Source organism: Parasteatoda tepidariorum, chromosome 3 (assembly GCF_982258835.1).
Source record: "Parasteatoda tepidariorum strain Cologne lab strain chromosome 3, Ptep-v5.0, whole genome shotgun sequence".
NCBI lineage: Eukaryota > Metazoa > Arthropoda > Arachnida > Araneae > Theridiidae > Parasteatoda > Parasteatoda tepidariorum.
Window position 1 is genome coordinate 25262612 of NC_141757.1, and position 16388 is coordinate 25278999.

The following is a 16388-nucleotide window of genomic DNA, read 5'->3' on the forward strand; positions in this document are numbered from 1 at the left end:
CGCCGGTACAATTCGTATTTCTAAATGACTTCATTCGGTGCTACACGTATCGTGAACGAGAATTACATCCCAACATTCAAAGTGCAAGGCCAAATTTATCATCGTGCAGGATCACTTCTTTCAATGCCTAACGCAGATCATAAATTTCTACAAATTTATTTCATGGATAACACAAATGATCAAGTCTATCAACGTTGTCAGGTAAACAATGGCACTAAACGAAAAATTGTTACCGTATTACAAAAATTTTTCGATCAACATAATCAGTTAATTAGGCTGTTCACAATTGCCCTTGACTAAATGTCATCCGATATTTACAAAGTTGTTATTAGAGCTGAAAAAACACCTGTAGGACACCACAAAGAAAAATACAATGCGCCAACATTGGATGAAGTGGCCATTGTTATAGTTGGCGAAGAATTTACCTCCCGCGATACAGTTCTTCATCGCAGAAATCGTGACGTTCAAAGAGTTCTCAGAAACTTATCGATCATATGATGCATTGCAATATCCTATTTTATTTTGGTGAGGAGAGGAGGGATATTATTTTAACATAAAATTAAGAAGGCGATTAACAGGCGAGAAAACCAATAAGAAAGCAAGTGCAATAAGTTTTTATGCATATAGATTAATGATTGCCAAAACGCTGATAATCATACTTTAAAATGTCGACAATTAGTTCATCAATACATTATCGATATGTATGCGAAAATTGAAACTGAACGCCTACTGTATATTAAATTAAATCAAACCAAATTACGTTCAGAAGAATGCATTCATTTACGGGATGCAATAATTAATGATGGTAACGTTAATCCTAATGATGTGGGGAAAATGATTATATTGCCGACTACATTTGCAGGGAGAAAAACTTGGACTCCCTGCAAATGTAATATTCATACATGTCTGAGTATTCATACATGTGCCTTGGACTCCAAGGCACATGTATGAATACTCACATGATGCAATGACATATGTTCTCGCATATGGGCTCCTAGATTTATTTATTACATTTACGTGCAATTCTGCTTGGGTTGAAATTAGAGATATTTTGTTACCAGGACAATCATCATCGGATCGTCATGATATTACAGCACGTGTGTTCAAACAAAAATGATAATCTTTACTTGATTTCATTGTGAAGCGTCATGTTTTTAGAGAGACACGGTGTTGGGTGTACTCTATTGAATGGCAAAAACGAGGATTGCCTCAGGCACACATTCTAATTTGGCTTATTGAAAAAAAACCACCTTGCCAAACTGATCAGATATCAGCAGAAATTCTTGATGTCACCATAGATCCAGTCTTATTTCAGATCATTGTCCAAAATATGTTTCATGCTCCGTGTGCATCACCATACATGTCTGTTTGAAAATGCACTAATGATATCCTAGAGAATTAACTGCTGAGACTATCACTGGTTTTTTTCACCATTAAATAAAATTTGCGTTTCAAATCATAATCGCAAATGTCATTTACACACTTAAATACAAAATTCAAATTCAAATTGAAAGCGTTGCAACGCACGCAGGGTACAGCTAGTAGCATATAATAACCAAAATAATTGTTACAAGTTGCAAATTTATTGTTACATTTTTTGGCATAGTGTATTAAAAAATATTATTTTCTATTTGTACAACTTGGCACTGAAATCAAAAAAAGTTTTTTGGACAAAGATTATAACCTTCAAATAGAAAACAGTAAAGTTAGTCCTACAAAAGTATAGGTTATATTTTGTGCTATGCAGCAAAAAATATCCTCAGTGGTATGTGGATTTTCTATATCGGGTTCAAAAGTATAAAACTACGGAGTTGAACATAAGTAGTCGTAACAATGTTTGAAAGACAGAACATCAAGATGAAATAGTTTTCAAATCCAGTCAACGTGAACACACCGTGTAAGCGGCAGTAGTAACTTGTTTAGCCTCGACGTACGTGAACGTGATGATTGCATTGACCTTTCGTTAGTAGCATTTAGGCCTGTCCGACATGTTAATGGCGGCCATTTGCGTTTGAAACCGACTGGTCGAAGCATGTTTCGCAAGTAGGAGTCTGGCTTTACTAACATCTACTGTCCTTCGGGTCCTCGCCAGTTTAGTTACTAGCGGAGACTGGAGACGTTAATTATCAATTCGAGATAAGTAATCTTAAAAACAGCGAGAAGTTTTCCTCAAGCAAAGCACAGCGGACTTCATTTTTGTTGATTACTCTCAACTCTTTTTCAAGTCACCACAGCTTTTCCGCACCATGGCAATGTGCCATTTTCTCCCCACTTCAACTTTAGCATTATGCTTATCACCTCAAGGCTTCACCTCAACGATCCTTACTTCATGATGAAGGGGTAAAGGGCCATCTTGGCCTCAGGGACCCTGACCAACCATCAAGTCCAGACCAGACCAGAAGTAGTCGTAAACCCAAAAATGGTTCGACTGTTCAAAAACGGTCATTTATACGAAATTTGTTCGAAACGGTCATTTATAACTCATTTATACGAAATGTGATAAATACCCAGCGATAGAGTCTTAAGATCGGTGGAATTTAGTTTATTTACAGGGAAAAAACGACTTTAACCTTAAGTTTATTCAAAATATTATCAATTTGAGAACTAATTTTCGGATAATCAGGCAAACAATTAAATTGTTTAAGTTCGATTTGAAGAGTTTGGTAGATTGCGAGATTAATTTTCTATAGGAGTAATCAATATTATTAAGAAGAAAACCACAGTCTACAGCGATAGCTTTAAGGTAAAGCAGCTCTTCATTGAGAAGATAACTTTTAGAACGAATTTTAGAAATACGGTATAAGTGCACATAAGGCAGCTAACCTTTGGTTATGGAGATGGGATGAACGATTATGAGGGGGGGGGGAGCTGCAAATGGTTTTCGATAAACAGAAGAAATTTATAGCAATTACCATTAATAAGAAAGATAAACACTTATTATTTTCCTGTACAAACGTAAATTGTGTGCAAGGATCTGTAGACATCGTCTATAAGAAGGTATCTTTAATAAATCAGAGTGTCACTTCAAAGTGGTATATACAGTCACTTAACACTGTTTACGGGACTCGTCATTTTGACGCATTTCGAATTTTATAAGGAAAATTACAAAACCCGTTTGCATTTTTATTTTATCTCTTGTAATGACTTTTATCCATTGATTGAGATAAACATATATTGAAGTCTATTTTCTTCAAAAGCGTTGAAATATTGAAATTCTCTTTGTGGTATCTCTACGGATATGCGTTAATTTGACGCGATCGTAATTTAGACAAAATTTTGAGTAAACATGCAAACGTCATATCCATAATAAATAGGAGTGTACCGACAATACTTCGATCCGTTATCCGATATTGTTATCTCAAATGAAACAAGCGATAAACAACTGTTGCCGATAAGCAATAATAGGAAGAACAAACGCAGAATGTCAATTGATGTCAGATTTTGAAGGTTTCAGTTGCTTAGCTCGAGCATTGAAAAATAAAATACTAGAATATTTCATCACATTTTCATTTTTTTCCTTCTTATAGTATATAATTACATTGCTTTCTAAGTGCAGAGACGCCGACTGCTCCAGACACGCTAAAATAATTTTAAAAAAACGGTAAATTACTACTAAAGTAAATTTTGCAAATATTAAGTGGTGGATTATATAAGCCTACGAATTATACAGAAATAGTGGTGGATAAAAATCTACTAAATTGAATTTATTAAACCAAGAAGCACAATTTATAAACTACCACATTAAAATATATATTTGTGGTCCGGAGAAAGTTGGCATCTCTGTAAGTGCTGTTATATGCATATATGGCAACGTTACTTTTAAAAAGTAACGAGTAAAAGTACAAGTATTTTTAAAAAAAGTAACGAGTAAAAAGTTCTTATTTTAAAAAGTAACGAGTAAAAAGTACAAGTAAAAGTACAAGTACTAAACAAAAAAAGTAACGATTTAAAAGTACATTTCTAAGAAATCGAAAATTCAAAGTAACCTAAAATTTTATCGAATAATATTCGATAAAATTTTATGTTTTTGTTAATGTTTCTTTAATGTTTTTGGAAAATTGTTGTTATTTATTTAATTATTTTTAATTTTGAAAGTTGTGGACATTAATTTATTTTTAAATTCAAAAGTATATTATAATATAACAAGAAATATTATTAGTGAGTTCAAAACGAAAATTGAAAAACGTAACAACAAAATCCAACATTTTTTATTTAAAATGTATTAAATAAATGCATCAAACTCGAAAATGAATGAAAAGAACTTGCTAATTAATATTTGTTGCTAACTCTAGGATTGGCATGATATTTTCTGCTTTAGAAAATTTAAAATCCCGGGTTTTTTTTTTCTGTTACGTTATTAGTGATAGCATGGTGTTCAGCTTGGACAATTCTTTCCAATTTTTTTGTAGTCTCCTCTCTAGCTTTTTCTTCCACCCAATTATATTTGATGCAAGGTATCAGATCTGCAGCAAACAATAAATCGTCCTGCGATTTCACATCTCGAAACCTTTCGCTGTTCGAAAGAGCCGTCTTTTCCCATTCAGGAATGACAATTTTAAAAGGTCAAGGTATTTAAACACGAAGTTAGCTGTGAATGCATATGTATTGCACATTAATTTTATAAATTAAAAAAACATAAGCATTTTTTTTAATTGATTTTTTTTTTTAGAAAGCTTACTGAGTTTTAGAAAAAAGTAACGATTTCATTCGACATTTCCGTTACAAATACTTTCCCCTAACTTAAAACGGTTATTTATATAGACACTAACGTCATTAGACATGTAAAATATTTATATAGAAAGATAAAGATAGTAATATAGATAGATGTTTAGGTTCATATCTCTAACATATCTTACCTAGTAACATTTATCACTGTTCTTTACTATGGAAATATGGTTCAACTTGTTTAATCAGAAGAGAGACTAAAGCACGATTCCCACGTTTTCATTTTAATTTTCACCATATTTCTGGAACTAATGAACCAAATTAAAAAAAAAATTTGCATTCATATATAAACTTGTTTAATTAAAAGAGAGACTAAAGCATGATCCCCATGTTTTCATTTTAACTATTTATAGTTTTCACCATATTTCTAAAACTAACGAACCAAATAAAAAAAATTGCACTCATATATAAACTTCACTTAAAATAAAGATGATTTCAGACTAAAAAAGATTTTTTTTAATAATTAATAAAAAATTTAAATTGTATATTTATAGTTACATAATTTTAAACGCTATTTTAAACAGCACAACCCAAATTTTAAACAAAATGTGTTTGGAGAAATAAAAATTTCAAAATACAACTTTAAGAAAAAAATTAACTTTTTCGAAGAATTCATGAGGAAGTGTTTGTTTGTGGTACACCATATACTTGCTCAATGCAATAAGTACAAAAATACACCCATGTACAACATAAAAATACAAGCATTTTATTCTATATTTTTGACATCACATAATATATCAGAAATTAAACGAATGCACAGATATTCTACTTAACAAATAATATCACAGAATTTACTTGTAAATATTTTTTCTTACAAGAATTTCACTCAGAATTTAAATTTTCTTTCCACTAATTCTAAGTGATTCACCTATTAAGCAGATGAACAAAAACAAACATTTGACCTCATTTGAAATTTACAAGTCTATAAAAAAATTATTAGTATAAAAAAATCGAGAACTCTTAATCGTACATTTTTTGCTTCAATCTTCTGGAATTTTACTATGTTAATATAAATAAGATTTATAAATATTAATAACTAAAACTACAATATAAAAAGCATGAAAGTATTAAATCGAGCCACTACTTTAACATTAAAATTTTATGATTAACTGACCTTTCATTTTTATAAGCCTAGTTTTAAAAAGATTTATTAAATTAATATAAAACTGTAATTAAAAGTAAAGACAATGAATTATATGACAAACAAATAATTTTGTACAGTTACAATTAAAAACCCAGCATAGTAAAATTGTCCTTTATAAAATGTTTTTTATTTCATAAAACTAAGTATTCATAATAAAAAATCAGGAAAGAAGTAGTGTGATTATTATGGAGTTTTAATTATTTATATTTAAAGACGCAAGAAAATAATTATTCTACTTTAAATCAAAATACTGATGGATTTTTATCAAAACTAAACACTTAACTAGCAATAAAAAAATATTTAATGGCAATATTCATTTTCAAATTATCACTGATTAAATAAATATGATGAATTTGCAAGAAAAAATTTATACAATGTTTGTTTCAAAACAATTTATAGAGACCATTAAAATCACATTTTTTAAAAGATGAAATCTTAACATACAAGTAGAATAGATGTTGTAGTACTGCAAATATATTATACAAATCAATGAAACCCTTCCAAATTTGTTGCATTAATTTCATGCCAATTTAGAAATAAATGGTAATAACACCATAACACAGAAATTAAAATGCCTTCAAATTAAACTAAATAAAAGCAATTTAATTCCTTTTTCTTACCAGCAAACTAAAATTTAAACTTTTTCTCGGTAATTTACTATGCATAAATAAATTATACATTTCAATCAGAAATAAAACATTTCATAAGAAATTCAACTTAAGATTGGTTAAATTTATGAGCAGAACTAATGATACACATGAAAATCCATATATTTAGACTTTAAAATACCAATGAAATAATTTTATTTTTCTTCCTTATTTCCTCTATTCACCAAGAACTATTATGAAGCGATTAACTATTAGGAATAATTCCTTGAAACATACTACAGAATATCTCTAAATTAATATCTCTTTATTGTGCATGATTAAAGAAGTGTGAAATTTAATAACTATTTATACATTGCAAATATTGATTACATATTATTATATTTTATGGAAGCCCATAATAATTATAATTACAATGAATAACCCAGGTACATTTTGTAGCCAAAATTGTACATAAAACATATTTTCTTCATTTATTTTTATTGACTGAAATAATATTTCTTAGACAGATAGGGCAAAACTATTACATAAACATTTTAAAAAGAAATTGTTGCTACTTAAATGCATTTGTTTTTACTTAAAACTTAATATTAAAGGCCTAATACTACATGTAGATGATGTAAATAAGGAATGCATTAAATCATAATTTATGTACAGTTTCATAAAGTGTTTAATAAATATGAGGTGTGCTTAAAATGTAATATCTTAATTTAAATAAATTAATATTAGGTTAAAAAGAATACAAATCAAATTGGTTCCAATATGAAAATATTTAAATAGGCAAACATAGCATGCTATTATTATGAACAAATTTAAAAATCTGCAGAAATAAAATACCACATATGAAAGTTTATAAGTTTATAATACAAATACAGTAGAAGATCTGCATAATGCAATTCTATAAGCTGTGATTCTTCATAAACCGCATAGACTTTTATGAGTATAAACAATGAAAATGGCAGTTGAAAAATTTCTGTAACTAAGCAAGAGCAAATTAACTTTTTACATTATTTAAAAGACATTACCTTACTTGTTACATAACATTATTTGTTAAGATGCTACAATTTCGAAAGTTATGTAAACGAAAATCGATAAATATTTTAATAGTTCTATGTTCTAGAAAGATTTCATTTTTTTTTTCTGTCAACAATTAATACCCAAGTGCATTATTTGGTGTTTATAAGTAATTGTATCTAAGAAGTATTTTAAAGCATTTTATGATTGATCTATTTGGGACTAATATTGCTGCCATGTTTAGATGGTAAGTATATAACATAAAATTCAATAGAATGCAAAGCTGCACATTTCACGGTTTGCATTATAAAAATCATCTACTGTAATTCATTTTAAAGTCCTTAAAACTGAAAAATGAGATTTAGACATTTTCGATAAAGTGGTTGATACATAAAAATAATGACTATTAAAAAATTCTACAAGAAGGATAATGCCTCACTGATAGATTTTAGTAATTATCAAAAAGAAAAAAAGAATGCAAAACTTGGGGGAGGAGAATATTAAAGAAAAAGCATGGGACAATTTGCTAAATTAAATATTCATTCAAATAGATTAAAAGAATAGGGAGTCGAACAATTTATATGCACAGCAACAACTAGTAATAGTTTAAAATTTAAAAATGCAAATCTAGAATGGAAACTTCTCATCATCAATGAGCCAGTAAATGAGTTCCCAAAGTCTATCTAAGAACTATACAAGGATGCAAAGCTAATGCAGAAAAACAATGATAATCACCACAGAAATTACCATTTTAGTAAAGTTTAGTTGTAAAAAGGATAGATTTAAAACAACTTGCATATTATTTCAAATTAACAACAACCAGTCAAATGTTAACAGTTCATAGTGACATTAAGTAGCAATACTTTGGCTTGAGAAAGGCTTCATCTGTTAGATGAATCTGATTGAGCTTTTTGAGAGTAATTAAATGAAGGTGGGGACCTTTCCACACTGCCAGAAAAGCTCAAAGAACGTTCAAATATAGCGGCTCTTTCCTTAACTCTTTTGGGCAGGCCATAAGGCTGACTAGAATCACTCTTTGTCTTACCATTAGTTAAGCCAACACTTGATGTCTTTGGCACATTTTTTGGACATGCAGTCTGTTTAGTGTTAGATTTAGCAAAGTTTGTATCATGTTCTTTAATTGTCGAAAAGGATAGTCTGCTAATGGGAGGCGGTACAGATTTAGGTCTCTGGCGTGTGGGAGTTTGTCTTTTACGACACTCGGTAGGTGACCTAGAAAATCTATTTGTTTCCAGAGAATATACATTTTCAGTAGTCCTTTCACCTTCCTCAAACTGGGGGATACCTCGTTGCAGAAATTCATTTTTCATTTGTAAAGCTCTGTTAGCTCGGTTAAAAGTATCCTTAAAACAGGAAAACTTATTTCCATTATCTGTAGAGCTATTATCCATTTCCCAGTCTCTACTACACTTGGTGGACTCTTTGTCATATTTTAGTGAATCGGATAAATTTCCAGAGACAACAGATTCAGACAATGGCGGTAGTTCAGCACATGATTTTTTCCCAAGAGAATTCACCAATGAAGATGAATCTAGTCTAGGTGATGATGATGATAAGGGGTGATCTGAAGATGAAAAGATTGAATTCTCTGATGGATTTGAAGATGAAAAGTTATACTGATCACTGCTCCAAGTGTTACTTGTTCCAAAGTCATGGAAAGTGTGTTTGGAATCAGATTTATTATAAGTTTGAGACAGCAACTTGGGATGAGGAAATCTAATAACACATTCAGTCTGAAAAATATTTTCTTTAGAATGATTGTCCCTAGCACTCGGGTCAAAATTACAGTTCGAGCCAACACTTCTGGAATAAGTCAAAGGGAAATTATGATTTATCACTTGCACATTGGAAAATACACATGATGATTGCTTTTGAAGAGGAATTAAATTGTCTGAATGAACTTTTGGAGAGCCACTAGTATCCTCATCTTTATGACTTTCAAACTTTGAAAGTAGTTCTTTGACAGAGGGCTTATTCTCCATTCGCATATAGCGAGAGTATGAAAAGGGAGGAACACTATTTGTTTTCCTTTCTTCTCGTACAGGCTTCAACAGCAGTTCATCACAGTCATTCCTTTTCTTCTCATTATCACACGTTTTAACGGGTGATTTCTTAAACTCAAGAGCATCAGCGAATTTCCTATCACTTTTTAATCTAGTTTTATCTAGTTCAGAGAATATAGAAGAATCTGCTCCACGCTTTTGTCTCTCAGCTTTCATTTGCTCCATCTCTAGTTTCATTTGCCTATCACGGACAATAAGCCGTCCAATTTCTGATTCAAACTTTCTTTTCGATTCTTCAATTGGAGATATTGGAGACAATTTATCACTACAGCTTCTCTTTTTGTGGAAGCTCTCCCCTGAATCAGTGTTAGCTCGATAGAGATCCTGAGCAAAGCTTCCAGAGACTGCAATACCAGAAACAAATTTGGGACATATTTCGTGGACTTCAGTCTTGCTTCTTTCCATAGTCCTAGCACTAGGATATTTGGCAGATGTTTTAATTTTTGCTACTACATTTGATACCATGTTATCTTCTTCATCAAATGCATAAATTCTTTGCCTATCGTTGAAATTCTCAGGAGGAGATAAAATTAAATTATCAATTGATGCATTACTTTTTGGAGTATGAGCACTAGAAGTCATAGAAGTATTTTCCGAATTACTTAGAGTAGTATATTCTTGGGAAAAAGTATCATGACCAGAGCTTAAAGCTATCTGAAAGTGTTCCAATGAAGAAACAGGCTGTTGTTTTTCATCATTAGGGTGAGAAATATCATCAACCAGATCAGGAGTTACTTTTATACCATCTTTATCTGAAACCCCATTGTTTGCTAAATGCCTATTTTGCATCTCCGCAATAAAAGCTTCAGGAGCTAGATTTTGTTTACTTACATCAGAAATACTACCACTATCTGCAGAACTGCCACTACTCGGAATATCACTAACATTGTCCCCAGTAGGGGATTCGGGTGTGGCTAAAGAACTGTCTTGAGGGGCCCAGCTATATCCAGACTGGTGTTCTAAGCTTTCAGGATTGCACACATTTTGCTCTTTTGAATCAAATGACAGCAGTTGAGACAAACTTGCAGAGTCTGATAAAGTAGCTTCCATTGAAAAGTTAACATGGTCATCAAGATCATCTGCTAAACTTGTCTCATAATTAACTGGACTGTCTTCAGGAAGATTTGCTGTGGAAGTTGATGGAACAGAAGGATGAACTTCAACAGTTACAACATCTGGATTATTAAAGGGGCAGCTGTTCTGAGATTCTCTGTTTGACAAAAGAATTTCTCTGTTATTTAAAGGCACTGAATTTTGCATATTTTCAGAAAAAGTAGAAAATGATTGTTTATCAGATAAAGGCCCAGACAAATGACTATCTAATTCTGAATGATCAATTTGTGCATTCGTATTAGCACTCGAATTATGGTCCCTTTTTGAGGATTCTTTCTTAATCAAAGGTGGGGAACTCAAAGTATGGTACAAACGCTTTAAGCTCAACTTTTGTAGTTTGGGACTTGTCGCTTCTGTGTCGAAACTGACAAGTTTTTGCTTGTATGCACTTTTACTGCGTTTAACACCAGAGTTTTTGTTATTTTCATGAGATCCTTTTGCAGGTTGACCAGAGTCTAAAATATTTGGGACTTTTTGCAATGTGTGGGTTTGGGAACCTTCACATGGCACATCTTCTACAGTAGATTCATTTGCAGACAAAAGACGCTCAAAATATGAATCATGAGATGAAGAACGCATATGCCTTTGGTAATGAGAGGAATGAATATCGGAAAGAGAGTTGAATTCAAACTCTTGAGAAAGTGGAATATCTTCTGTAAAACACAAAAAAAGGACATAAGTTTCTGTAAACATAAAATGGAATTTTGAAATTTATTTACTGTTAACATTACACTGCAAGTTATAACTTTCTCATCAATTGATGCATAAACATTATATGTGACATTTAAGTTGTTTTGGCAAAACTGTAACAAATCCTCCTTTTTATAAAAAATAAAATAATTTAAAATGTTTTTCAAATGTAGGGAAAACTTTTGAACAATAGACATGGAAATCTTTTAGTTTCAGAAACGATCGAAATGGAAACATTATAACAATAGCGTTTGTAATGGAGTTAATATTAAAATATTATGTTAAAATATTTAAATATTATTACATCTTGACTTCGACATTTTGGTGCTTTATTATAGTAATATGTGGTATTTTTTTTTTCAAAGTTTATCAAAAGTTAGGTTGAAAAACAGTTATAAAATTGCGTGTGCTAGATATGCTCTTTTTTCCAATCAATAAATATTTGGTTTAACCCACTGACGGTTCTGCACGTAAAAAGTCGCATTTTAACCTGCAGTCTTCTCTGCATAGCAAAACCGGTTTTCCCATGTTAACTGATAGGGGAACTGTGTGTAGAGGAGAAACATTCTCCCAATTTTGCCCATTTCCTTAACCGCCAGTGGGTTAAAGGCAGGAGATCCCAGATTGGGTCTTTTGCCACAAGTTGTAACAACAAATATAAGAACAGATACAACAACGCAAATATAATAACCAAAATTTCTTATTTAATGTTGAATTTTCTCAAGTAACGTTTAGTTTGTTTATTTAAATGAAGTGAGTATTGTAATTATCAACTTCATAGTCATATTATTTAAAAACTGGAAGAGCCCAAAAAAAATTTAAAAATTTTTTGTGACTGGTAACACTAATAATTTTTTTCGTCATAATTTTACAACTTTTGGAAAACTGTCAACAATTTCAAAGCATTTCCTTTTCATATGTTAAATTTTACAATAAACTAGAACAAAGAGAAAAAAAAATTACTAAAATTATTTTTCCTTGAAAGAAGAATTATTTTTAACTATGTATCAGTCAATTTAGTAGTTCAAATGGTTTCCGTTTTGCTTTAGATGACTTTTACTCTGATTTATAGTTAATAGTTCTGGTATTTTGGGGTTTCTGCTTTCTGAATTTGGGGTTCTAATCTGTAATGTAAAAGCTTTAGCAGTAAATATCTACAAATTGAAAAAAAACACTTCACAATTCAAATGTTTGTGTCATACTTATTTAAGCTCTGGCTTCAATGAGATAAAGAACAAAATGTAAGTGCCTTACCACCAGAAGGTGCGTATTCCTGAGTTGAATGAGATGAATTTGCGAGAAGAGGAAATAAATTTTCTGCACTTTTAACAGTTCTTAACCTTTTTGGTTTGGTGTGAGAAACATCAGATTCTGTAACTGCTTTGTCCTGAAATAAAAGTTTAGTTTTTAATATCAAACTGTAAAAAAAAAATAGTACATTCAATGAGGAAAAAATTAAAGTTATTTGTGAATATTGAAATAAGTAGCATTTTTGATTGCAATAACCCCTATGTTTTAAAATAATTCGGGCAATTGTTAGATTGACAATGTAAAAATCAAAACATAACATCATTAGTATTTTCAGTCATTTTAAAATGGTAAGGTTAAAATAAAACTATAGTAAAGGAGCAATAAGTACTATTTCTTGAATATTTCAAGAACATGTTATTTTTCAGTAAAATATATTTGCATAAAAAATATTAATACAAATATAACAAATCGAAGAAAATAAATTGTCAAAAACAAATTAGTTGGGAAACATTAATGAAACCTCGAATCTATTAGATGAGTTATATTACATTAAACCAAAGAAAACTATTACAATTATTTTAAATAACAGAATTAGAATTGAAACAATAAAAAGAAACATTTATCATAATTTCAATCATAGACCAAAGCTCTATTTATTTGAACGTAAATAAAACTATTAGAAATAATTTATTTGATAAGAAAATTAAAAACGGGTTACATATATTTGTAATTAATGCATCAAGAAAGGTTTTACATACAAACCAAAAACTTAGAAAAATATCTTATCGAAATTGCTTCAAACCTTAATTAAATGTAATTCGATTGACTTATTTTTTTAATTTAAAATTTTTGAAAATTTTTTTAATTGTTGTTTGTTTGTTAACACAAATAAACAAGTTTACATTATGTAAACCAAAGATCATACGGCAAATTAAACACTTAAAATTTTTTAGGAAAATCAAAGTTATTTACTTTTATTACTAATCCTAACGCAGATTTAAGCAGTTTGACGAACAAAAAATACATTAAAGAAACTTATAAAAAATTTCAGCAACTGATTGTAAAGTTACCTGAAATTTCACTAATTTATATTATACATACTCAGAGTTAACTACTTTAAAGATAAACAACTTAAAAGCTTTTTTTATATTCTAAACTGAAAATCTAAAAGAAAATAAACATTTAAAGGGGCATTTTTAAATAAAAGGTATTTATTTAAAAAAATAATAGTAAAATTTAAAATTATTAAAAAACTCATCAATATACCTCCAAATGAAAGAGAATAATATGAGAATAATACACTATATAACTTGACAACAAAAGAAAAATCTTACTAAAATGAAAGAATGAAATTAAAAATTAAAGTTGCATATTTTCAATAAGTTAAAAGGGCAGGCAGGGCAGACCTCACTTCTAAAACCGTTTAGAGAGAATACAGGAAATACAAAGATTCTATTAATTTATATTATATATATAATACTATTAGTTAATTAATTACTGATTGTAAAGTTACTAACCAAAGACCTGAGATTTCATTAAATAATATTATACATAATACTGAGATTACTTTAAATGTGGTACTAATTCAGGGTGCATAGCCAAATCTTTCAACAAATAATAAGCATCTTTTAAGTACTTTTTAAGCACTCAAAAAATATTTTTAAGCACTATATACATTAAAAAAAAGCAAAATAATTTTCAAAGACTTTAAGTAAAAAAGGAAAATAAGCAGCTTTAAGCACTTTTTAAAAACGCTACGCATCATGTAATTTAACACAAAAATATGCTGTTACAAAAGATTTTTATTTTATTTTATATTTCTACATCAAGGAGTAGAAAAAGTATGAAGTTGTGAATGATCAAAGAATGTTGCTTAGATTTGGGTTAACTATCAAGTGATTAAAGTTCATATCATCTCCTGTGTAACATAGAGGGCAGTCAGAAATGCATACGGCGGCAAAGGTGATTATGGAGAAAGTCATACGATTCTGAAATTTACAGAGAAAATCTGACGATCTTGTACTTAATTGAAAAGCTCAAGGTAAAGAATGTTAAGTGACATTATGATAATTTAATAAAAACAGTTTTATATTTATAGAAACATTGTTACAAGTCAAAAGCATACCGCTTAAAAATACAGCTTTTACCCCTAAGCAGTTCATTTTGTTTGGATTTGTAAGAATGATCAGAAACATTTTACAATTTTGTTAAGAACAAATACAAGAAAAAACTTAGTGATGAAGCCAAAGTTTAACTCAAGAGTAATTGGATGAGTCATTTGTAAAGTATCAGCCACACCTTCCCAGGGAGCCACAATTAATAATGAAATCAAAAACAAATAAATTAAGTGATTCATACAAAAGCTTCATTAATTTTTTTTCTTTCTTAAGATTAGTCATGGTTTTATTACAATGAAAAGCGAAAGAAAATTATTATTTAAAATGGTCAAAAAGTTTGGGAGTCAAAGATTTAACTAATCAAAAACTTACTAAATAAATGAAACTTTTAAAAATAAAACTATCTACTGAAGGTAATTATAAATAAGAAAAGTAAATGGAAATCGTTAATACAAACACAGATACAGAAATGCAAAAATGTACACTTATATAAAATATAAATAAGAGAGATTACATTGATAATACTTGGGTATTAAAAATGATTTGTTAAGAAACATTAGAAATTTGTTTTCAAATCATTTTTCTCATTGAAAAATGTACCATTTAATGTATTATTATTTAGCACATTAATATTTATATAAGCACATTAATATTCAATATTTGCTGAGAGTAATAAATAATTATAGCGTATCTACCACTACAAAAATACAATTCCAATTCACTAGTATATAAGACTTGTTAACTCGATTCTATGTTGGGGTACCTTTAGATGCAGGTTGATATGGCGATAACTACTCACTCCACATTGGTGACCTTCAGACATGATGTAAACACAGCTATCTTGATAGGACCTACTTCGATTTGAACACGCCTACCTCGACAGAAATTCAAACTTAGATTTAAACACGCCTACTTTGATGGATGGTCCACATTGAGCAGTTGACTTGCTACTTGTAACTGCAACATTATCCACCTCCTAGAGCTGTTACTACTCAGTCTCGATCACACAGAACATTGACCTGCACACACTCCACTGCTGATGGCAACAAAGGAGCAATCACGACCTGAACTTAATGCAGCACTCACTATCAGCAAAAGTATGGTGATCTTAATACAGCTCACGGTTTCTCACAAAAACAGCAATGAATCAACTAATGGTATCCGTTCATCGAATTCTATTACAGATAAAATTCTGGTGGGGGAGTACTATAGTATATCTACCACTACAAAAATATAATTCCAATTCACGAGTATATAAGACTTGTTAACTCAATTCTATGTTGGGGTACCTTAACATAGATGAAGGTTGACATTGCTGGCAACAACTCTCCTCACAATAATCTTTTGGTGCATAGGTAAATAATTTTTCTGACGCTTTAATTACAAGTAAAAATATATTTTATGTGTTTCTTAATTATAAAAAAATCTCAGTTACTAAACAAATATGTCAAATTCTCAGAATTATATCTGTACTAAAATATAAAATCCAAAAAGAGAAGCTTAAAAAAAAATTTTTTTTTTCATTCATTTTCAAAAATTTATCCATAACTGATTCTACTGATTATGTAAATTAAAGATGAATAACTGCTTCTCTTAGATCTAAACAACTCCAAATAAGTGCAAATTTGAAAAACTATTGTTTAGA

General features: G+C 30.0%; 1 protein-coding gene across 8 annotated transcripts in view; it reads right to left on the bottom strand.

The window, feature by feature from the left end:
* Positions 1 to 5408: 5408 nt before the first annotated feature.
* Positions 5409 to 16388, bottom strand: part of LOC107436825 (uncharacterized) — a 222406-nt gene continuing 211426 nt past the window's right edge. For all 8 annotated transcript variants that reach the window (XM_043039220.3, XM_043039221.3, XM_087158973.1 and 5 more), the window contains 2 exons: positions 12630 to 12762; positions 5409 to 11338 (listed from right to left, as the gene is read on the bottom strand). In XM_043039220.3, the coding sequence (XP_042895154.2) occupies positions 8370 to 11338; positions 12630 to 12762 (3102 nt within the window). In that variant the 3' untranslated portion in view covers positions 5409 to 8369. The remainder of the gene's footprint in view (positions 11339 to 12629; positions 12763 to 16388) is intronic.